At 33.7% G+C, this 26558-nt stretch overlaps 1 protein-coding gene across 9 annotated transcripts in view; it reads right to left on the bottom strand.

Moving 5' to 3' along the window:
* R3HDM1 (R3H domain containing 1) overlaps positions 1-26558 on the bottom strand; it is a 97768-nt gene that overhangs the window by 23422 nt on the left and 47788 nt on the right. For all 9 annotated transcript variants that reach the window (XM_081262408.1, XM_081262409.1, XM_081262410.1 and 6 more), the window contains 3 exons: positions 24702-24825; positions 11668-11822; positions 7119-7270 (listed from right to left, as the gene is read on the bottom strand). In XM_081262408.1, coding sequence (XP_081118534.1) covers positions 7119-7270; positions 11668-11822; positions 24702-24825 — 431 coding nt within the window. The remainder of the gene's footprint in view (positions 1-7118; positions 7271-11667; positions 11823-24701; positions 24826-26558) is intronic.

Genomic DNA, 26558 nt, shown 5'->3' with positions numbered 1-26558 from the left:
GATTAAAACTCAGTAACAATATAAACTCTAATATCGTTAAAGCAATGTGTATATCTTTATAGTATCTAATGCTGGGTTAGGTACAAATTCAACCAATTCATGTTATTTGCAGCAATTATGCTCTATAAAGTTGTATGTACACTGATTTAGTAAATTATGAGCCATTGTTCCTATAAGAAATTCAGTTAGGTTCTTGTAAGGCTCAGGTCATGGTATTAAATCAACTGATTAATATACAACCTTGCTTTTATTTAAAAACATTATTTTTAAAAAATATTTTTAGTTGTAGATGGACACCTTTATTTATTTATTTTTATGTGATGCTGAGGATAGAACCCAGTGCCTCATACATGCAAGGCAAGCACTCTGCCACTAAGCCACAATCTCAGCCCTAAAAACATCTTAATAAATACATATTTCCTATTGCAATTAATTATAAGGAGTTTTTTCTTCATAATAAAACACTAATTGAGGGGCTGGGGATGTGGCTCAAGCAGTAGTGTGCTTGCCTGGCATGTGTAGGACACTGGGTTCGATCCTCAGCACCACATAAAAGTAAAATAAAGATGTTGTGTCCACTGAAAACTAAAAAATAAATATTAAAAAATTCTCTCTAAAAACAAAACAAAACAAAACAAACAATCAAAAAAACCTCAAAACACTAATTGAGAAATATATAATGTTTTCCTGACCCTGGGAACTGTGATTGTAAATTTATATGGCTCTCAGTCTATAATAATGCTGTATGCTATCCTTTCCTAAACTCAGTCTATCATCTCATAAATCCCAAACTTAGCCACCTTTCCATTTTTGCCATAATTTCTGATGCATTTTGAATGTGACTTTAGCATTGTTTTGAAGAGCCTCACATATACATCTGTGAATTTCTTCTTCCTTTTTATAGATGTATTATATGTTGGATAACAGTGATATAATTCATGCTTCATCACACAGTAGTCTTTTTGTGGTTAGGAACACAAGACAGAACTTCAGCATTCTACGTGGCAGTCATTTGAGTGGTGAAATCACCACAAAGAGCACAAAATGTGTACCTGGCACTAAAAAGACAGTAAAAAAGATGAATGTTTACAATGTGAGAACGGAGGCAGGGTGGGGTGGAGTGTGCCTTGTTTGACTTCAGCTGGAAATATGTTGTATGATGACTCAAATTTTTTGTCACTCTGAATGTGTCCATAAATATACAAGAAAGTGATGCAAATACTGATTTTGGGCTTAAAAATAAATTTTAGTAAAGAGACCAAAATTGGCAATTATAAGGGCAACAAAAGATCCATTGTACATACTTTAAGTATTGTTGAAGAGTAATATGATATAGTTTTAATTCTTAGCTCAGAGCTCTTGTTAAAAAAAAAACAGGCTTTTCAGTGAGATAAATAAAGAGATAAATTTGAAGAAGTATTGATTTGGCACACCAGAAATGAATGACATAAATTGAAGTCATATAGAAAACAAAGGTAAATCAGTGGGGGGAAAATGTCACAGTAAAGAGATTCACCTCTTACTCTGTTTAGTCTAATTGGGAATAATACCCAAAATGAAAATATTTGCTGCTTTAAGCAAATAATGATGTCCTATTATAAGCTTTCTTCCAGATTTCATATTTGCCTTTGGGGGAATTTTCATGTTACCCAATAATCTGGAACAGAGCTCAGAACCAGGTAAGTACTAAAGACGTGTGACCTATAAAAAGAGATGTCAGAAATTCCTGACAGTTTTTTTTTTCATTATAATATAGATGTTTAACAAGAAATTTATCCTCTTAACAAAATTTAAATGCATAATATAATACTTAACTATATGCATATGTTGTACAGCTGATCTCTAGAACTTATTCATCTTGAACAACTTAAACTTTAAATCTGCTCATTAAATCTTTATTTTTAATTTTTATTTTTTTTTAAAGAGAGAGAGAGAGAGAGAGAGAGAGAGAGAGAGAGAGAGAGAGAGAGAGAGAGAGAGAGAGAGAATATCTTGGGCCACACGCATGCCGGGCAAGCGTGCTACCACTTATGCCACATCTCCAGCCCCTGCTCATTAAATCTTGATTACCTGTTTTCTTCTCACTTCTTTCCTGAAAACTACCATTCTATTCTCTTCTTCTTCTTTTGATTATTTTAGACATACAAGTGGAAATAGGCAGTATTAATCCTTCTGCTGAATGGCTTACTTCATTTAGCACACTGTCCTCAAGCATTCATTCATAGTGATACACATTGTAGGATTCCCTATGCTGAATAATGTTCCATAATATGTCCATGCCACATTTTCTTTATTCATCCATGGGTGGACATTTAGGTTGTTTCTACATCTTGGTTACATGATGTGAATAATACTACAATGAGGTTGGGAATGAAAATACCTCAGGTAGATACTGATTTCAATTATTTTGGATAAAAAGAAGAATGTGGGATTGCTGCATCATAGACAGGTTCTGTTTTTAATTTTTTGAGGAACCACCATATTGTTTTTCATAATGGCTGTACTAATTAATATTCCTCATCAATAGCATATAAGAGTTCTCCCCCACATTTTTTATTTTTTAGTTGTTGATAGACACTTATTTTATTTATTTTTATGCGGTGCTGAGGATTGAACCTAGGGTCTCACACATGCTAGGCAAGCGCTCTACCACTGAGCCACAACCCCAGCCTGAGTTCCCTTTTCTTTACATCCTAGCCAGTACTAGCTACCTTTTGCTGCTTTGATAATAACTATTCTAGTAAATGTGAGGTGATAGCTATGGTTTTGATATGCTTTTTCTTTTTTCTTGGTACTGAAGATTGAACCCAGGGGTGCTTAATCATTGAGTCACATCCCCAGCCTTTTTATTTTGAGACTGAGACAGTTACCTACGGCCTCAGTAAATTGCTAAGGGTAGCTTTGAACTTGTAATCCTCCCGCTTCAGCCTCCTGAGCAGCTGGGATTACAGGTATGTGACATCAAGCCGGCTGATTAGTGATACTGAACATCCTTTCCTATACTTAGAGGCCATTTTTATATCTTCTCTGAATAAATTTCTATTTAAGTTCTTTTTATTTTTTGTGGTGCTGGAGATTAAACCCAGGGCCTTGTACATGCTAGGCAAGTCTTCTATCACTGAGATACCCAGCCATTGCCCCATCCTTTGCTTATCTATAAAAAAAAACTTGGGAATATAGCTCAGTGATAGAGTGCCTTGTCTGGCATGTGTGAGGTCTTGATTTGATCTGCAGCACTACTTAAAAACAACAATGACAACAACAAAAACAACAACAAAACCCCACGAAAGCCCAAACCAGTTTTCTGCTACTGAGATTCTTATATATTTTGGATATTAACTCCTAGTCAGACAACATAGTTTGCAAATATTTTCTCTCATTTTGTAGGCTGTCTTTTCACTCTGTTAACTGTTTTCTTGGCTGTGCAGAAACTTTTTAGTTGGATGTAGTCCCACCTGTCTATTCTTGTTTTTGCTGCCTGCCACAATCTTTTCCATAGTGGAGTCCTCTAGATCCAGGATCTGACTGACTTTAAAAAAATAAAAAATAAATAAATAATAAAAATTAAAACAACTCCCCATTCCAGTGACTCCACTACAGATGTAAAACAGTTAAATTGATAATTAATGGCAAGGAAAGTCATTAGACATGTCACTAGACATGTAATTTCTGAGATCAGTCCTTTGAAGTATTATTCTAATCTTAGAAATGAGAAAATTAAGATACAAAGAAACTAAGGTCAAATAAACTTGAAGGCAGGTGTGTCTGATTCCAAAGCCCATATTCTTTCTAACCACATCATGCCACTCAATTAATGCCTAAGATTCTGATAATGAAAAATTAGCTTATTTAGATTAACTCATGCCTGGATCAGATTTGAGATTCCATGATAAAGAGCCTCAAGGAATACTGACATACATCTGAGAAAATGGCAAAAAAATTTTTTTTTTTGTAGTTGTAGATGGACTGAATGCCTTTATTTTATTTGTTTATTTTTATGTGGTGCTGAGGATTGAACCCAGTGTCTCACGCATGCTAGGAAAGAGCTCTGCCACTGAGTTACAGCCCCAGCCCAAGTTGTAGACATTTTATACGTAAGATTATATATACATAAACACTTAGTTTCATATTTGTGTGTTAATGAATCTTGCTTATGTTTCCACACCATATTTGTTAATGTATGATTAAATTCAAGGAGATTCTTAAGATATAAACAAGGAGAGAAACATGGCGTAGTTACCTAGCATGTATGCCATGTGGGAGATGCTCCAGATGGCAGGGGTGGAGAGAGAGAAGGAAGTTAGAACACCAACAAATAACTATCTGTATGACATGATCTAATTTAAATAAATTATAATTGTGAAGAAATTAGAAATAAAATAGAATGTTTTAGACTAATACTTATTAGTTTGATGTTCACAATATGGTATGGGAAAAATGTAAGACAATCTATATTTCACTAAAATCTACTACCTAATTCCTATATGTGTGCATTTATGCATTTACTGTATAGACAGGAGGGCCAATGCAACAGAATGCAGACTAGCTTGTGAATGCTGGTGATCTGGGGATGATGGTGGAGTGAGGCATAATTAAGTTTCCTTTTATACATCGTTGCATTCATTTATGTCAACACCACTAATATTTTTGTAATTTAAAAACACTAATGAAAAACTTAAAAAATATATAGAGGTAGAGAAACAAAATATAATTAAGGTCAATAATTAATTTCCACAGGTATATATACATATGTGCAAGCTAGCCTTTGACATTAAAGGAATGTGTTCATTCAGTATAGATTTACCAAGTTCCTTTCTATTCTGGGGCCTGTTCCAGATACTTGGGTATTTGGACCAACTTCCTCTTTTCATGTAAGTACAAGGAATATGTCAGATAAAATATAACTTATATAAGCTGCTAAATATAGATTTATGAAGGAATGGCTTCTACATTAGCCACTAGATGGTAATTTAATTACTGGATCAATAAGAAATAGCCATGTTGAACTTTAAGTGATGGTTCCAAGTAAATTTGAAATATTATAGCAATTTATCTATTAAATATTTTCCAGAAGCAGAAATAAGTTTTTTTTTTTAAATAAAGAATGCTATTAAATTGGAAAAATGGTGTTATTTAACAGCAGTTTTTTTTTTTTTCACCCAAAGGTATCCTTAATTAATTCCATACATGACTAGTTTCATACAAGTAACTACTACATGGTACCTGGGTACAAGTTTGACAGAATGCATATTCCCTGCTTTCTGTACAACCTACTCCATTTCATAGACTGATAATCTATAGGTGAAACAGATCAATGCCAGTTTGTTATATGATGACAATCACTACTATCAGCTTGTAGCTAGCTTCTTTGAAGTTTGTCTGCCTCATTTTGGGTCACAGCCATAAACTTTAGTGAGGGATTCCACGCTTTTTATCAAGATTCAAGTTGGAGATTGTTGGGGAACCTCATTCATCTCTCTATTGTTGTGCTCTAGGATATTCCTCAAGTCAGATGCTCTCCACAGTTTAATTTTCTTTGCAGAAGCAGGCCCAGGGACTAAACCTGTTGTTCTTTTCCAAGCATAGTCATCAGTATTAACTTGACTACTTTTGGAGTCTGCTGTAATGCCTGATACTAGGCTGACTGTAGAGATGGGTACAGAATGCTCTCTTATGTCTATTCACACTTAGGATAAACTCCCTCAGAAGTCAAGAACAGACGATCATTTTTGTTTCAAGGGATTGACAAATAAACAAATGGCAAAAATTTAAAACCTAAATTATCCCCTTTAGGTTCCTGTAAGCTTATCTTCTTCCCTCATAAAAGACCCTCTTCCCAGCATAAATGCCCACAGAATTAACTTAGAGAAATAGGTGTCTTTTGGTTTCAAGTGAGTCACTGGATTAATAGTGTGTACCTATTTCTTTCAACCTCTGCCCTACATAGGGATACTTACTTTGCTGATAATTACTTTCACTGATAAATAAATGGTTACACCTTGGTTCAAACAAGCAGACAATTTACCAACTTTCTAACCCTTCATTTCATCTACTTTACTATAGAATTCTGCCTCTAATTGACATTTTATAAACTGAATTGGCATTCTAGATCCCGAACTTAAATTTGTACATGTTAGAATAAGGGGATCAGATTGAGTCTTTTCTCCTTATTTATAGAATTTAAAGTCATAGGACAAATGTGAATTTTTTTAAAAAAAATTTTTTTAGTTGTCAATGAACCTTATTTATTTATATGTGATGCTGAGAATCCTACCCATTGCCTCATACATGCTAGGCAAGCACTCTACCACTGAGCCACAACCCCAGCCCAATTGTTAAATTTAACCCAATACACACTTCTAAGGTCAGAACAAGCTCCTATTTTCCTAGGTAGATTTCAGTGAAATAAGGAATGTCAGTCCCATTTCCACCCTAAATGTCATCTGTTACTATAATTGGGTAGCAACAATCTCTTATGATTGATTATAACTTAGGTTCCCATTCTTAAAAAGAGATCAGCTGTCTCTCTGGTAACATCATGGGGATGTTATTAGAGTAAATAAAATACATTCTGAAAAACAGACTAAAGGTACCCAATTCAAGGGAAGATTACTATTTTTCACACATTAGGCTTGTCAGAGAAGCTTCTGATCTTCCAAGTTTAAATAACTGATGAAATATTTCACGACTTTTTAAATACAGACCTATTATCATTTACTTTTCTTACATGCCTCTTTCCTCCTACTGATGAAAAAAGAGTATCCCAGAGCCTGAAAAATTTCAGTAAGATATTTTGCAGCTAAATTTATCTACGGGAAATACAATCTTCCCAAACTACTACAAATAAATCATTAACAAATAAATGCTCAAAATAACTAGTACGCCATTTGGATGAATAAAGGACACAGTACAAGAGAGATTTGATTCTGGTTCTATATGGAATGTTTAGCTTATATGGATTATGTTTTAAAAATATTAGAAAAACAGACTATCATACTTTGTTTCATCTACATCAGGAAAATGATTTTAGTCATTTAGTCAACTTTAAAACTAGCAATAGACAATAATCTTGGTAAATAAAGAGAAGCCAGAAGATTAGGTTTCTTAGTCATACTCACCTTAAATTATTTTGTTGGCCAGGTGGAATGACACTGTAGTAAACTGGCATTCCTGTTGTGGTTATTGATCCTTGATTAGACTGATTAGGGAACATAACAGGCTGTTGGTAAGTTTGATGCGCAATTCCTTGAGAACCTTGAGGCAGTGAAACCTAAAATTTGAGACAATATAAAGGGAAAAAGATTTTTTAAATCTTGCAGATGTTCATAGCCTCCATAAACTTTAAAAATGTGAGCAGTTAGGATTAAGCCAACATAACACTGTTTTTTTTTTTCTGTTAAGTTTGCCACAGTACTGTACTATTTTTATTATGTAGCAGCTCTACCTTAAAACTCCCAAGCTGCCTGCAAGATTCATAACTAACTTGCCATTTAAAAGGTCCATCCTCCTCAATCACTTAACCTAAGACTGGTAGCCAAAGATACAGTGGCTCCTCAGTCCTTTATCTAAAAAGCTAGAAATGCCACCTCCAACATAGGGAGGAGTTTTATCTCTATTATAAGGTAGTATATCTAAAAGATCTAGTAAAGTGAATCTTTCAATTCTTTGTTTTCTATATTATTTACAAGAAACCAAAGGGACATAATGGATTCTTCAATTCTCTACTTCCATTATCTAGTTTCTAAAACAGAAACCACACAGGCATCATAATTTCTTCATTTATAATATACCATAATATAGTGATTTTGTTAAACGAAGCCAACATAAAAGCTTGTGACAACATCAATGGGGTGATGAGGATTAACATTACTGGGTACTTACTGCCATGTATCAGGTTCTTTTGTAAGTGCTTTATGTGTATTATCTCATAAAGGCATCCTAACAACTTAAGAAGGTATTTTCATTATCCTTATTTTGTAAATGGGTAAACTGAGGTTAAATAAGTTGCTCAAGGTTGTATAGTTAGATAGTAAAAAGGTCAGGATTATCATGCATTCCCTTTAGCTTCAGAGCCTCAGTTCTTTAAAACCACTTCCTATTCTCCATCCTTGGCTTTGTGAATTAAAAATTAATGATTAAGGGGCTGGGGTTGTAGCTCAGTGGTAGAGAGCTTGCCCTGGGTTTGATTCTCAGTACCACATAAAGATAAATAAATGAAATAAAGGTATTGTATCCATCTATAATTACAAATAAATTTTAAAAAGTTAATGATTATCTTCTAAGTCTTACTTATATAAAATTACTTACTTATATAAAATGCAATTAGTCCTCTCAAAAATAATAATAAACTGGGCTGGGGCTGTAATTCAGTGGCAGAGCATTTGCCTAGCATGCGTGAGGCACTGGGTTCAACCTCAGCACCATGTATAAACAAACAAATAAAGGCATTTTGTCCATCTACAATTACAAAAAAAAATTAAAAAAAAATATAATAATCTCTTGATTATTTTCCCTTTAGCTCATTAATCCCAAAAGAAAATTATTAGTCTGATTTATCTAACTTTGTACTACAACATATTTCCATCTTTTTATCTGTTGAGGCAGTGGAACATTCTGAGATTCTCCTCTTCCTCCCGCGCCCCTCCCATTTCTTTCAGGTACCTGGGATTGAACTCAGGGCACTTGGCCACTGAGCCTTATTTTGTATTTTATTTAGAGACAGAGTTTCACTGAGTTGCTTAGACCTAGCTTTTTTTTTTTTTTAATATTTTTTTAGATATTGATGGACCTTTATTTTATTCATTTATTTATATGTGGAGCTGAGAATTGAACTCAGTGCCTCACACATGTTAGACAAGCGCTCTACCACTGAGTCACAGCCCCAGCCCTAGTGTCTCGCTTTTGCTGAGGCTTTGAATTCACAATCCTCCTGCCTCAGCTTCCTGAGCCCCTGGGATTACAGGTGTGTGCCACCACACCTGGCTCTGAGATTATTTCTAATTGTATAAATTAATACATAGGCAAGACAGATCTGAGAAAAATGACACAGCTTAATCTAGATGATGTAACCAGGTAAAGAAAAAAGTGTGAAGTATGAAAAGAGAAAGAGAATGTGCAGCCATAGAATTCATTACTAAGAATAAAGGACTTTTTTGGCTTATTGTTCAGAAAACAGTTTATCACTACCTAATCTGTCTACCAAACATACTAGGAAGCATACTGTAAAGCACGCTGCCATTCACTGCTGGTTAGAACACTTCCTATAATCATTCACCTAGTGTAAGAATTATGAGATAAAGAGAAAATAATCTACAACTTGTAAAAAAAAAGCATGCTATAGAAATTAGAAGAATTATCTTAGCTCTAGAATAGCTCCAATATTTAAGCTCCATATGAAAAAATTACACTAATAATGCTGTGATTTATTTAAAAATGACAATTCTCAAAGGAAAAATTTCACACTGTTGGTGGGACTGTAAACAGTACAACAACTATGAAAATCAGTATGAAGGTTCCCCTAAAGTCATCATACTATAGTGAAACATGTATACCCATGTTTATAGTAGCACAATTCACACTAGTGAAACCATGACACTAGTCTAGGTGTCCATCAACAGATGAATGGATAAAGAAAATGTGGTATATGTACACAATGAAGTTTTATTCAGCCATTAAAAAAAGAAATTATATCATTTGCAGGAAAATGGATGGAACTTGAGATCATTACATTAAACAAAATAAGACAAACTCAGAAAGTCAAGGGTCCTATGTTTTCCCTCATCCGTGGAAGAGAGAGGAAAATGGAAAAGAAAAATGGGGGTGGGGATCTAATGAAAATCAAAAGGAGATCAGTAGAGGAAAGGATCAGGACTTAGAAGGAGGTAAAGGACAAAGGAAATGCTGGGGAATGATATTGGTCAAATTATATCGTGTGCATGTATGACTACAAATTCCATCATTTTGTACAACTATAATACACCAATTAAAAAAAATAACATTTCTCTCACTAGACTGTGAGCTCCTAAAAGTCAAGGGCAAATCTTTTCTTAACTGAATCTTTAACACCCTATGCAGTGCCTGGATGTTTAACAGATGCTCAATGTATTCGATTGACAGTGAGACCTAACTCCTTGAGAAGGCAAGTGTTCCCGGACTGGTGTTGCTCCTATTTAATGTCTATGGGGAAAGTAGAAGAAGGGCAATGTTTTTTTTTTTAAAAAATTATTTTTTAGTTACAAGTGGACACAACATCTTCATTTTATTGTTATGTGTTGCTGAGGATCGAACCCAGTGCCCCATGCATGGTAGGTGAGCGCTCTATCTCTGAGCCACAACCCCAGCCCCGAAGAAGGGCAGTTTATGTGCCGATACTCAAGCATGGACTATCAGGAGAAAAAAGCATGGGGGATGTGAAAACAAAAGAAGTAAAACCTAGTTTCATGAAATATCTCTTTTGTGTTATTGCTTTCTGTTATCAAGGGGCTTCAAAAGTAAACACACTCCCTTGACAAATTCCACATTTCATACTTTAATTTCAACTTAAATTTTCTGAAATTATATGGAATGTATATACTTGCTCTTTGTTTAGATCCTTCTCTGTCCCCAGAATATCTTCTTAACTAATCCATGTTTATAATTTAAGGGAATAGTTAAAGGTTTCTATCTTCTGAGCAGGCATTATTATCAAGGTCTTTATAAACTGTTTATTGCTTTATTTCATGATCTCCTCAGTTATGGTTTGTATTCTGTCATCAATTTCTTTATATATGTGTACATAAAATATGAATACATTTTATCTTTCCAATTAGATTATTTTTTCCTGTTGAGATCAATGAAAATGGTCTTTGAACATTTTCCTTCAGTTAGGCTCAGCTATGAAAAACTACAAGGATAATAAAATAAACCTGCTTACAAGTTATTCTTCTAAAATTTGAAGAGTTTTGGAAAATGTGTCATATTATATTAAAGATACCTGCTTATTTATGGAACAATAGATATTTCTGTCTTAGAACTATAAATTAGTTCATTCCTCATCCCTTTTAGGGATTGAAGTGGGGGAAAGAATGAGTTCTAGCATAAAAAACTGCACATACTTAACTATTCCATTAAATACTGATTTATGGTCTATACTATCTATTTCTCACTATTTCAAATACCTACCCTTTACTCTATTTTTTCTCCTAGTACTCTCTTTCCACACAGGCGACTTTCTAAGGAGCTGAAGAACAGAATAAGACACTTGTTTATAAATCTAGAGTTGGAAATACAGACGGTGTCAGGTAAAATTTACTTGCCAAAAATAATGTGTTGTTGCAGATATCTGAAATATTAATGAAGTGAACAAATAAAGCAAAAAAATCAGTGTAAAACAAAGACACTATTACTAATAAAACTTCTAAGAGGTGCTGGGTTGTGGCTCAGCAGTAGAGTGCTTGCCTAGCATGTGCAAGGCCCTGGGTTCGATCCTCAGCATAAAAATAAAGATATAAAATTAAACAAACAAACAAACAAACAAACAAACACAAAAACAAAAAAAACTCCTAAGACTATCAAGTTGTATATTACAGAAACATTTCTCATATATTAAAGAAATACAGAAGATACATTGTAGATACACGTTTTATCTATAATCATCTCTACCTAAAACAGACAAGAGAGACAATATACCTGATATGATGGCACTGAAGGGTAGGGGATCACCACTCCTTGAATCTGATTTCCAATGCTGTTGGGTTGGCCTCCAACTAGGCTCTGACTCTGGGGTTGCTGAACTCCAACTATTCCTTGGTAGTTTTGCTGCTGGTTGGAGATAACTTGAAAACCTGTAAAGGCAAAATGAGTTAAATTCTGTTTTGAGTTTAATATATTCCATCTAACAGGGTATCTCTATTTTAAAAAAGTACTTCTGTGTTCTAAACAACAGAATTTTGTTTTAAGTAGCAAATTGCCAAAGCCCTCTAATTTGAGCAACATTTAAAGTGTTTACTAATTTTAAGTAGAATCATCTACAATTTTTCCTTACATTCAAATAAAATATGTTTACAAAAACTTCTTATATAGAAAATTATAGGGTAAAAGACTTTGTTAACATAGAATAATCACTATTCACTTTATATTACAATCTTTTACAACAACCATTTCTTGGATATCAGGGCTGCCTACATAATTTGTGAGGCCTGGTCCAAAAGAAAAAAAATGTAGCTCCCCTTGTTAAAAAAGATTAAGAATGTCAAGTTGGTAAGAGCAGAACAATAAAGCAAGCATAAGGCCCCATGCACTGCACTGGTTGCAGGCTCATGAAACTAGTCCTGCAAGGGACCAAAAAAAGTGTGTGTGTGTGCAGGTAACCATTATTGTAGAATGGCTGCATGTTTAAAAATATCACACTAAACAAAGACGAATGGGGGGAGAGAAACGGAGAGAGAAGGGAAAGCACATGGAAATAGTAGGAGACCTTCAAAAGAGGTTATGAGGGGCAAGGGGGAGGGGAAAAAAAGGGAGAGAATTGAACAACAGCAGGGGAGGTAGAGAGGGAAGATGGGAGGGGAGGGGAGGGGAGGGGGGATAGTAGGGGATAGGAAAGGTAGCAGAATACAACAGTCACTAATATGGCATTATGTAAAAATGTGAATATGTAACAGATGTGATTCTGCAATCTATATTTGGGGTGAAAATGGGAGTTCAAAACACAATTTGAGTCAAATGTATGAAAGATGATATATCATGAGCTATGTAATGCTTTAAATAATCAATAAAAAAAAAGAAAAAAAATATCACACTAAGATACAAATCCTTATATTAGGACTGTGTCAGACACAGGCAAGTAGGCATATTCATTAATTTTTTTTTTTTAGATTATTTACCTATTATTATGGTCACTTAGCAAAGAAACATAATTAAATAGCTTAAGTAATTTACTTGATTCAATCTATACCATGAAGGCATTATTGGTAATTTCAGTAGTATGTTAACATTAGAAATTTACTTTGATAAAGTGAACTTGTCACTTAGCTTAATTAAGACTCTATAATTTAAAAGTAGAGTCGTGAATGTCAGTTGTATTTTGTTTCTTGATCCTAAGAGGACTTACTCAGGTATACCAATTAGCTCAAGGCTCATGGGAACTACAAAATGCTACCACAAATTCTTTTTTTAAAAAGAAACAAGATAAAAATAACTTATCATTTAGTTTCAGGGCACTGAAGAAAAGTTTTTACAAAAATGAACTGAATTCTAGTACTGCTTATATAAACTCCAACAGGCAAAGTCCAATGTTTCCCCAGTAACACCACAAACACATTTTGCTCTCTTATATCAGTTTTCATTTCCATCTTCATTTATCTCAAAATCAAGAGAAATTGCAAAGATATTTTAACTATTGACTACAGACAATAATATCACTATAAACACTTAGAAGTCTTAAGGATTCTGCGTAAGGATTAAATAATTGAATGTACTCTAGCATCCACTTTCTTTAAAGACACAAAGTTTATCTGGTAGCTAAACAACATATTAACCACAACAATGTCAAAACCTACAGCGAATCTTTTAACAGTAAAGGGTTTTTGTAAAATGGTGCTATTTCTATGGCAATAGTACTTACATAACTATGTTTTGAATGACTTTTACCAATCTTACTTTGTACAAAAAAAATGTATATTCTAATTCTTCACCTGTCAGAAAACAATTGATAATAAGCTGTCTCCTAAACTATTCTCCCTTGTGTATTTCCTGCATACTACTATTTAAACTTGGAGGTAGGCAAAGGGAGAGAGCAGAAGAATCTTCTTCCTCACTTAAAAAAAATAAAAAAATAAAAAAATATATAATTGTAGATGGATACAATACCTTTATTTTATATATTTATATGTGATGCTGAGGATCAAACCCAGTGCCTCACCCACGCTAGGCAAGCGCTCTACTATTGAGCCATAATCCCAGCCCTTCTTCCTCACTTTTTGTTTAAAACTTTTTTTTTTTATAGTTGTAGATGGACATCATACCTTTATTTGTTTAGTTTTTTTATGTGGTGCTAAGGATCAAACCCAATGCCTCACCCATACTAGGCAAGTACTCTGCCACTGAGTTATAGCCCCAGCCCTTCTTTCTCACTCACTTTTTAATCTAACAATTAACATTCAACTCTATTTTCAGTTCATCAAATGATAGTATTTCAAATTCGTATAACAAATTGCAAACATCATTGAAACATAGTGACATATCTTCGTACCCTAGAAAAATAAAGGACAGGAATAAAATAAGATACAAACAGGATATCTTGTGTTGGAAACCCCACCTCTCAATATATACACACAAGCATATATCACAGCATCAGAATCTGGGCTCAATTCTGTACATATTGGGAAAATGACAGCTAACAAGGAATTGGATGAATTATAGTCTACTAACAAACAAAACAAACAGTGGATACCTGGCAGAATTCCCTGTAACATAATCAGAATTAAAATACTTTGACTTAAATAGTCACATTCCCTTAAGAAACTTTAAATGTTTTGTCTATTCCTTTTTTTAATAATTTTTGGGTAGTGCTGGGAATTGAACCCAGGGCCTTTTGCATTCTAGACATGCACTCTTTCACTGAGCTAAATCCCCATCCTGCATATTACTTTTGTAGTTTATCAAAAATATTCAAGGTTATAGGCTGTCTTAGAAGCAGCTTTGGGAAAAAAAAAGGCCAATTTAAGTACAAATGTGGTTCTCATTTTTTAAATTACCTAATTTTGGAAGACTCATCTTAGAGGTACCCTATCTAAAATTCTCTTATGAAAGGAATCTAATTTTCATTAATTCACACTTATTGCCACCCATACATACACATATCCATATAAATACCATGCATATTTTGAAAATGTGACAACATAATGTGAAATCTGAAACATCTGACCCCAGCACCTGGTCATTCATTACAGAAGTTAGTAAAGAGGATACCATTTGCCCGCTGGGTTGTATAAAGTAAGTGTGACAGGGTTCTTTTCTTTGACATAAGGATTCTTAGAATCACAAGATAAGCAGTATAGCACTGTGAAAATAAGAAGGAGAAACTATTCCTGATATCCATGGAGATAGTGAATTTGTGCTTGGACTTAAAAGAACATTCCAGCCAAAAGCAAAGGTCTGGAAAAAATAAAAAGTAAATAATATGTTTGAAGAATAGAAAATACTCAGGAATGACAGGATATGGTATGTAGAGTGAAAAGCAAAAGATTAAAAGCAGAAGAGTACTGATGGAGAAGCAAAGTTTTACAAGCAGGAGAGTGGTGAAAATACCAGGAAGATGGAGATTTTAAAGATTATGAAGTAGAAAAACCACTAACATTAGTACTTCACTAAGAAGACTCGAACGTATCTTTGAGTAAGAGTGGAGATACTAAAAATAAGAATGCCAAGCACTTTTAAAAGAAAATACCATCCTAAAAAGCTCTTGTCCATCTCCTCATAACTGTTCATTGCCTTACATCATTATCTATTGGCAACATAAACTTTATCCTGCTAATTCTTCCCTCATGGTTTGTGTACACTTCTAAAAAACAGAAATGATATGCTTCTTTGGAGTAAAAAAAGAAATTTAAACACCATTACCCTTTTAAGAAAAACAATCCAATCTATATTAGCTCTCACTCAGCTAGGCCAAAATGTGGACATTAGATATTTTCCCTTAGGGAAACAATGGGGGAAAACATATTAATAGACTAGAACCCAATAATATATGCTTCTACATAAAACCAGAAGTTAATGTGTGTGGACAGGTTAAGTATGGCCAGTTTCTCAAGTCTTCACATTTAGTGAATGGTTTCTGATAGCAAAAGATGAATTTAAGTTTTAAGGCAACATTACTTGTGCTGGGTTCTGTCCTCAGCACCACATAAAAATAAAAATAAAGGTATTGTGTCCAACTACAACTAAAACAAAATATTAAAAAAAGACATAATGAATATAAAGCACATCAGTCGGAAATAAATGGATCACCCATAATAGCTGAATCACAGATTTAATTAACCTCTAAGTACTTATTTGATAAGAACATAATAAGCCATTATTTACATCTAATATGTTAAGTTTAATGGTATTATTTGAAAATTTCTGAAAAATGGTGGACACTGAAAACACTTTTTCAAATAATCTTTTTTAAAATTTATTTTTTAATTTTTTTTTAGTTTTAGGTGGATACAATATCTTTATTTTACATTTATGTGGTGCTGAGGATGGAACCCAGTGCCTCATGCATGCTAGGCGAGCACTCTACCACTGAGCCAAAACCCCAGCTCCTCAAATAATCTTATTTGATCATGAAATAGATATTCATGGAAGAAAACTTGGAAAATACAAAAAAAGTTGCTATAGAAAAAAGTCATTTATAAAACACTTTTAATCACCATTTATAACATGTATGGCTAGCCTCATTTTCTACACAGCCAGCAACATATACATATGTATGTTTATATATATTTATATTCATTACTTAAAGAAATGGGATTATATGATTACTGTTTCAAAACCTTTTTCTATGTAATGCTTCTGCATCTGGTTAATAGAGGTTTTACAAACTTTGGGAAGGAAGTATTTAAATACATTTTCTTAAAATACAGACCTCAAGTTTAGTAATCAAAGAATAATAACTCAAAAGACAAAATATTTTAGGACAAACTTTGTTATCTTCCTGTGATCAGGATGGGATTCTACCTAAAATTCCTTTGTTTTTTCATTTAGAATACTATATAGTTATCATTGCCTCAATAGCATCACAAGGTAATGTTAATTGCTAACACTCACTACATATATTAGGTTTCAGGTACTGTTTTGAGTACTTGCCATAAAAATTAACTCAGTGCTCATATCATGAAACAGGTATAATTATTATCCCTTCTTTGGATAAGAAAATAAAGGCATAGAGAGATTCATACCTTGCCCAAGGTTACTAGCCTTTATAGTGTAGTTGGGATCTGCACATAGCAGTCTGATTCTAAAATTTTTAGGGACAAATGTTGAAGTAGATAGAGTATTATAGTAATATACAAAGAAGTAGGACCTGACCTTAGATGATAGCTAATGGAATTTAAGGGCTAAAACCACACCATATTTAAAAGTTTAAATAATCAGCCCACAGTGTCCTCTATCTGTGTGTGTGGGGACTGTCCTACATTTTGCCTACTACTCCCAAGATGCACAGTTTGAGACTTGCACTTCAAAGTTACACTTCCTTATTATAGTTATATTTCATACATATAAAACAGTGGGGAAAGGGAAGAAGAGCTCAAGTCATTAAGTATTTAAGGTTCCACGTCCCACAGATTTTTTTTTTTCCTTTTGTTTCTCAGACTGAGTTATTTACATGTCAATCTCCAATATTCCTCTTTGCCTCAGAGGCTGTTTTTGCTCAAAATATTTATTCTGTTGCCAATTCCAGATGAGTCTAAAGAAGAATTCTCTAGCAGAATTTTCACAGATGGTGGCTGTCTTCTCTACAAAGTCAGGATGCTTTGCCAAGAAGTCAGACTTTACACCCCTGGCATGATGCCATCTTTAACCTGGACATCTTGTGTGCAAGGGGAGCAGTCTGTTTCACAAACGAAGTCTTGAAGTTCTGTGAAGTAATGCCTTTTCCCCATCCACTGAGTAGTTGTACATTCATTCATTTTTACCTTTGATACAAGAAAACCTACCAAGCTTCAACCACAGTGGGAGGGAGTAATCAGGGCCTGAGGAACCTAAGACTGTGGCAATTAAAAGTATAGTTAACATTTGATGCTCTGCATGACTGGTAATCAGGAGGGAAATTTTAGGGGCATTAGGACATGTATCTGAGCTCTTCCTTCAAAAGTCTTGATGAGATGTTTGACCACTGTTCCAATAATTTTAGCAAATTATTGCTAAAAGTATATAGTTTCAGAATATACTTTCTAAAGAGTAGGATTCAAGGTTATTAAAAGATTATTGGGGCTGGACATAGTGGTGCACACCTGTAACCCCAGCAGCTCAGGAGATTGAGACAGGAGGATTTCAAGTTCCAGGTGAGTTTCAGCAATTTAGTGAGGTCCTAAGTAATTTAGTGAGATTGTCTTAAAAAGGGGCTGGCAATGTAGCTCAGTAGCAAAGCGTCCCTGCGTTAAATCCCCAGTACCAAAACCAAACAAAAAAGCCAAACAACTGGATTTCTCTAATGCAAGAAGACTGTAGGACCCAAGATTGGGTTGATTGGCTCAAGTTATTATAACTGTAAGCAAAACTAGAACTATTTAGGTGCCAAGCACTAAAAAACTAAAACCAAAAAACTCACCCCCAATATTGTTGTTCAATTCTAATCAAAGATAAGAATTTCACTGTTATTTATGTAAGAAGAAAATCACTAATAATGTAATTTAGTATAAACATAAAGAATCACTAAATTACAGGCATGCCTCAGTATACAATTGCTTAATAAAATTTTATAAGAACTGTCACAAATTCCTCTGAAACTTTGTTTAAACAAAGCAATTTCAGGCTACTGAGGTAGGTTGTTATGGAGTAGCACCTATTAAAGAGACTTTCATTCAGGTCCCTTATGTAATTATTCAGACAAAAGGAAGAAGGGAAAATAGTTCTGATAGTTTCAAAAGTATAGTCTGAAGACTGTCAAGTATGAGAAAAAAATCCAGTGATCTGGAAAAGAGGGAGAAGGTTGAGGATTAGGAAGGAGAAGTAGATTCCTGAAGAATGAAAAGTTCTATTAGGTTAAAAAAAAAATAGAGTACTTTCAGTATTCTGACATTTAATATATCACCAATTTAGTTACAATGTCAATTATTCTTTCTTAATTAAAAAGTATTTTTCTGTCAAGTGCACCAACTTCTTTGAACAAAGAGAAGCACTGTTTGGTATACAATTTTGATTTTTACAGAGATATAAATTCTAGTCAAATAAATAATAATCTCATTTACCAATCCAATAAATAATCTCATGTTAACAACAACAAAAATATGTTTCTATATTACAGACTTTAAAAAAATTCTGTGATACAGCTGGATTTAACCTGGAAATTAAAGGAATATAGGATAACTTTTATAGAAATGTTTGTCAATCTTGGGAGAAAGTATCTACATTGTAGAGCATGCAATACTAATAATAATACCAAATGGAATTAACGTCTAGATCTCAACACAGGTGCTTGTTAACCCTACCATTTTCCTTTGGTAAAGGAATGCATAGTTGCAATAATATCCCATTTCTTCCAGCACTTTCAGAGGAAAGCACAATCAATTCTGCAAGCTGAGAGAACTAGGACAATATAAATTGATGGCTCAGGCACTTCCCTGGAGGGCCCCAAAGAAAATTCTATTTTAAACTCTATTTCACTTTAACAGAGAAGGGAGCAAGAAAGAAATACAGTGTTCAGCAAAAAAGTAGACTTTAATAGGCTAGTTTTATTTTATATAAGTGACCTGAGCTAGCTTTTGTGTTAAAGGAAAGCATTCTTAATAACAGATTAGATACAATCAGAAAGATAATAGAAGAAATGAAGAATGACTTAGAACAGCCATAAATCTAAGGTTATTTCCCTTAATAGTAGTATTAAAATTTTTAAGTCTGAACTTGTACAGGAGCAGCACGGTGTAAGTAGTTGATTTTTTATTTAAAAAGATGAGTTATTTTGCTAAATCTAAATTTATTTGTAAATTAGAAGAACTATTTCCAAATTATCAAACTCTCAGGCTTATAATCCCAGTCATCTTTCTATTTGTGGCATTATTTTAGTGGGCAGGCAAGTTCAATTAAGGTTAGTCTCTCAGGCATATTTGGAAGGGGATAGCTGTCATCATACTTCACTATTCTTTCTCCCCATCACTCTCTGTTCTCCTACCTTTGTGCCCAAAATAAACATAAATACAAAACAACAAAAAAAACCCCTCAATTCTAATTAAATCAGCTACACAGATGTTTTAATTCTCAGCTGTTTAAATGACTATCCTATTGAACAACTCAAGGAAATCTCGGGGTACTTACCAGATATATTTGGCTCCAGATTTCAGTGGCAGCAGATTAATGGAGAAGGGAAAAGGGAAATAGGTGGATTTGTAGGTATTACAAAATGTCTGATTCTGTGCTGCTCACAATGCTAAGAAATGCTCAGAGAATCAATGAAAACATAAGGCTAGCCAGGGCTACCACCTAGTAACACAAATACAAAATTCCTTTTACCCGGTAATAGTGTCAAATAAAGAAATTATTGACTTTCCTGTAGTCTCTATTTGACACAGCTGAATCTCCTATCAATTTGTTCCCTCCTCTGCTCACCTAAAGTGGTATTTCTTCCTTGCTTGCCTTTAAACTCAAGTTGCTCTTAAATTTATGCCCTGCAATTCTGCCAGTGGTCTGCATGTCTTATGCTATTTAACCTAAATCATGTTTTCTATAGTGTAGTTCATCATGATCTGACCATAGTTTGCTGGTAACAGACCTTAATAAATTTGGAATCACATGGTTGAGTTACTGGAAAGCTGACTGAAGGTATAAATTTACTGATATTCTTTATATTTGTCAACTGGTTGCAAAACTAAAACTATATTTAGTTTTACAGAATTATTTTCTCATAGGCATGCAATAATAACCCAGTTTGAAAAAAAAATTGAATTATATCCTTGGCCCAAGTAGCTTCAAATGCATTTAGGTATCTCAGGTCCATTTGAAGGCATGCTTTAATTTATAATGTCCCTAAAAATTTGTGTAGCAATAGGAAAAAGACATATTTGACTTCTGCTAATGAGTTTGGCATGCTTAAGACAATAAACTTTTTTTGATAAGCTCCAAACCATACTGAATCTGGCATTCAAATCTGCTTTGGAAAAGAAATTAAAGCAATAGTTTTCATGAATTTTTAAAAGGCAAATTATATTAAGCCAAGGTTATCACTTAAATTAAATGCTTATTTCTGAGTATGATGCATGATTAAAAGGCAGTTACAATTAATGGAAATTATAAACAAATGTTAATAGCTTAGCATTAAAAAAAAAAAAAAGCAAAAAGCAAAAAGCAGTGGAAATCTGAGTAAAAAGAAGCCAGGAAGCAGCTGAAAAAGAGACCGGTTCACTGTGAGAAATGTAAGCCTCTCAGACAGTGCTACGGCCCCGAATCCAACAGCTCAGGAACAAGGCCAATTATAGCAAAATATTAAACATGTATGGTGAAGCTGCAAACTTTTAAAAAGAGTTGTAAGAATGAAAGCAGCTGCCTATAAAAGAACCAGGGCTTCAGAAACCTAAAATTTTTGCTATAATTACTACCTGCAGAAGAGTTTTTCTATAGCACACCAAACTCCTCACATGCAGTGTACTTTATAGTATTCAAACTACACATTTTAAAGGGTTAAGATAATACATCTACTATCCAATAGGCAAGTAACATTATCTTCTGAAACAGTTGCTTGTATGACTCTAATTATTGACAGTAAGTTGCTAAGCTGCCGCAAATCAATTCTCTAATATTCATCTTTCTCAACCAGAAATGGCTCACAGGAGATACAGAGAATCATGGAATTTTAGAGTACACAGAGGTTCAATAGACAATACAGTAAAACTCCCTTACTTTTGCAAGTGAGTAAACTAAAACTCAGAGGCTTTAAGTGATACAGCTAACACCAGTTAAAAATGACTAGGAGCCATCAGAATTCTGACTCATAGTTTGCCATTTTTTACACATTATACAATGGACTGTCCAGAATTTCTTCTGTTTCTGTAGATGGGATAACTCAATCTTATTTCAAATGATCATGCTCAGTAGTTTCACATTTTTAATGACTAGTGCATTCATTTCTCAGCAGTCAAATTAATACTATTTCAATTTGGTTTCCTTAATAAGTGGAGATTTATTGTCAGTGAGATCAATGTAACTCTTGTCCACTGGCACACACTTGGCTACCAAAGCATTTCATTCTTGAGAAATCTTTTCAACCTTCTCTCTATCTTCAAAAGGGAAAAATAATAGAAAATTCTGATTTCTTTTCTACTGCCATACCCTACCCAGCCTAATAATAATTGACTCAGCTGGATTTGTTAATTTGGGCAAAATTTCTTAAAACTCACATATATACATTTAACTATTATTTGTGCCACAGTGAAGAAAATTTGTTCCAAGTTTACCAATGTTTTCATTATTTCATTGAATAATTAGTTTCACCCTTTTATGTAATAAAAGAAAACAACATGCTTCTTGATATTTGTAGGGTATGCAAGTGTTGTGTGGCCAAAAAAAAAAAAAAGTAAAGGATGTGGTAAATTTCTCATTTTAATCAGATTGAGATGGTGAAATAAATACAAGTAGGGGCTGGGGTTCTAGCTCAGTGGTAAAGTGCTCACCTCACATGCGGAGGGCACGGGGTTCGATCCTCAGCACCACATAAAAAATAAAATAAAGGCATTGTGTCCAACTAAAAAAAAATTGTTAAAAAAATAAATACAAGGATTAAAAAAACTCTAAAAAGGAAATGCTATTGTTTAACTATAAAAAATTCCTTAGACTACATCTTTTTATAAGAGTTCAAATTCCTACTAATTCTATAAAAAGATATAATGTAATCATCACCATAGTAACTGCTGGGTAGATTTGCAGGGAAATTTTCTATTATACTTATTAGCATAACAAAAATTCCTCTTAGAAAAGAATGCTTTTCTTTTTTATTCTTCAAACTGAGATAAAACTAACTTAAGCTGTAAGAGGCTACTGCATAAAACAACTAAATGGACAAAATTAGTTTAAAAGTGTCACATTATGTCTAAGTTGTAATAGTCAAGCAAAGGGTCCAAAACTATTCAAAGACATGATTCTCTTTTCTGTGCCTGCATTATCTGACTTATTGTTTCCTTTCCTTTTTTTATAACTAGGCATAGAGAAAACATCACAATTAAAAACATCACCGACAATATGCATATGCTAAAATATCAGATATTCTGGTTCTTGTCTAGGAATTTGTAATCATTTTCCATTAAATGAAAAATTCTTTTGCAGAGATGCATTTGCACTAGCACATTAGTCCCAATTTGTGATTAAAAATTTTTATTTTGTAGGCAGTTTGATTATGAAAAAGATTAAAGATCTTGCCATGGAAAAGAACAAAACTAAAAGACTCACACAATATAGAAAAAAAATAGTTGCTTGCCTCATTAACAGTGTATAGTAGTGAGCTGAATTAATTTGTCAAACAAAAGGTGCTAGCATGAGGATAAATTTCTTTTCTTTTTTTAAATATCATGACATCAATTGTAACCAATGTTAGTTTTGGAAGAAAAACCAGACAAAAATATTAAAGAAAAGTCAATCATCTGAGGTCCAGGAAAGTTTAGAAAATAATTTCTATTAGAACAAAACAACAATGTACTTTGTAAAGCATGAGCAGTATCATGACCAATGGTACCATGTATAAAAAAACAACTTTTGATATCTTTTGAAATTAGAATATATACTAATTTATATTATTTGACATGGGCTGTATTATTAAGCTTCAGGTAAACCTTAAACTAAAAAGAGTCATATTTGAGACAGAGAACACATTCTCACTTGGCTAAAATGGCCTGTTTGTACTCATCATCCTTTGGAAAACATTTGTCACACGTACAATACAAGGCTAATAATATACAGAAAAGGGAAGAACCTGCATACTAGGTACAAGACCACTCCCAGAGGAAACAGGTTAAGGATGTGAAAGTTCTGCTGCAGAATTATGCTAAATATAGTTTTCATCTGATAAAGGAAGTTGATGAATCATAATGATCACAGGAGCCTGCACCCCTAAGAAGTAAGAGTACTTCTCACCAGATGGGCCAGGCAGAGATGTTTCTCCTGAAGTGGAGATAAGCCCAAGAGTCATACATAATTTCAAGAGCAGCAAACTCCTCAGAGGAGGTGATGGTGCCTCCATGAGTCACACTTGCATAGTCTGAGGACCTTCAATAGTTACAAACAGCTAGAAATTCTCTAAAGAGACCAACAATAAAATTCTACTTCAACCCCATAGAGTTATAAAAGCCCTGATAAATACCTTATTAAACAATTGGGGACATAAGAATACAACTAGTGTGAAGCATATTTTTACACTAATATTATAGCTGTTTTCACTGAAGGCTTGAAGAAAATTTGAAAGAGGGCAAAAGGAAAAGAATGCTGAATTTAAATATATTTTGTATGTCTAGTATTAGACTGAATTTGTTTTCTTTTTCTATATAATCAAGAACTGAAAACAATACACTGAAAATACACATAAAAACATTCCTTTAAGGCATTTTTAATGAGACTAAGATAATAAAATATCATCCCTCAGCTAGAGTTCTCAATCAAATTTAGGTGGTCTTGGTCTTTGTTTCTGGTTAGCCCTTAAGAAGACACTTTGCATTGCCTTGCCTCTCTTTGCTGTTTTGAGGCTGCAGAGGGTTTCTATTACCATAGCAGTGAGGACTAGGCAGCTGCACACCACATTCTCAGCCTGGCAGAACCTTCCCATTGTGGCTCTCATCCCTTTAGAATACAAATCTGACAGTGTGCTGGTTTCTGGAGACTTCTAAGATATGTTCACTTTTTAAATCTCACTGGCTTACATACTCATATGTATGTACATATTTAGATCCTTGAATGTGATAGTATCTTAATTAATTTTGAAATTTGATGAAAAAAAGCAATATCCACAGCTAATAATGCATGACATCAGAAATGTGACTCACCTGTCTGCTGTGCAGGCTGTGGCAGTGGTTGGTTTAGATGTGAACTGTAATGGACAGAAGGGACAGGGCGGTACTGAGGCTGATTGGAGTGATAGTGGCCTGGAGCACAATAACAGGCTGGCATCTAGGATTATAAACATTGAGGACAAAAATCAATTTCACTTGCAAATTTCCCCCACCCTTGTGAGGAACATTAGAGTATATGAATAATAATTCTTTCCAGCCATCAATCATCTGAAACCTGATTTTCTAATTTTTACATTTAATGGAAAAAGTTAAAAAATTCAAACATACAGTATACACTAATGTGCCCACCAATCATATTTGAATATTTTTGCCATTATTTATTTCAGATTTCCCTCTTTTTTAAAGCCAAATACTACTGAAATAACAGGATCTTGTGAGTTGCTGAGGCTGTCTTTGAACTTGTGATCCTGCTGCCTCAGCCTCCTGATTCACTGGAATTACAAGTATGTGCCACCATGCCTGGCTATAGTTCTATAAATGTCTTAAACTTTTACTATATATCTACAATCTATACATATATTGTTGAGTGTTTAAAAATGTTAATTTGTGATACTTTACTATATACAACTTCATGAAACTTATTTTGCGATTAAAATCATTTATGAAACTTATCTTCGTTGAAACATGTACTGCTAGCTCAGTTAATTGCTGAATATCATTCACTGCATAAATAAACCAGTTTATCCACTTCCACACCAATACACTATTGCACATGTCACTTTTTACTTTTCCTCACATTTCCTTTGATTTATTGATTTATTTTTCCTTTCAGAGCTATTCATATCAGTGGTGAATTTCTCTTAATTTGACCTAGGATGAGATGAAGAATAAATAAATAATTCAGTGGAGCGTAAGTGGGCTCATTTTAGAGAGGGCACAGGCTTTCTCAGGTTTTGTTCTTTTGATTAGATTACTTCTTCTAAGAAGATCAGAGATCTGTGGTGATCTTAAAGGGTACCCATCTCATCTGAAAACCAGCCAAGCATAAAATTCCTCTACTGGTTGTAGTCTGAGAATCTCCAAAGTTCATGGCAGTTTTCCTGTCTATGATACACTAGAATAGATGTTAATATATATGGGATGTCTTCATTTATTTTTTTTCCTGGAAGTATCAGCAAGTAACTGGTAAAACCTGAAATCATCATATTCATCATTATGCTTTCTTTTATTCCTTGTAATTAAAAAAAGACATCATATTTATTTAGTTGTAGTTGGACACAATATCTTTATTTATTTATTTTATGTGGTGCTGGGGATCGAACCCAATTCCTCACGTATTCGAGGCAAGCGCTCAACCACTGAGTTACAATCCTAGCCCCAAGACATCACTTTTTAAGGCAAAAATTGTAACATTATTTTTGTTTTTACAATGTATACAGATGCAATATATATGACAACAATAACAAAAGATAAAGAGAGGGTAAATGGTATTATACTGTACATGACTGCTATACTTTCAAAAGTCACTCGAGGTAGACTTTGGTGAACTAAAGGTATATATCATAGTCCCTACAAAAACAAACATTCACAAGTTTCATAGGGATGTAGATAAGAAGACAGAAAATGGAATATTTAAAGCTCAAATCAAAAGGCAGGAAAAGAAACAAATAGAAATAAGATATATATAGGAAATGGAAAACGAATAGCAACATGGTATATCTAACTATGTCAATAAATATGTTAAATCTAAAGGGTCTAGTAATACTTCCATCAGAATGGATAAAAATCTAAAACCCAACTATGACATAGACATAAGACAAGCTTTAAGTGAAAGGTTGGAAATAAAAAGTATAGAGAAGAGAACACACCATTTAAATGCTACTTGAAGGA

Source organism: Spermophilus citellus, assembly GCF_964194105.1.
Source record: "Spermophilus citellus genome assembly, chromosome: 11".
NCBI classification, from domain to species: Eukaryota; Metazoa; Chordata; class Mammalia; order Rodentia; family Sciuridae; genus Spermophilus; species Spermophilus citellus.
The sequence above is the reverse complement of the archived record's forward strand: the minus strand, read 5'-3'. Positions and strand labels throughout refer to the sequence as shown.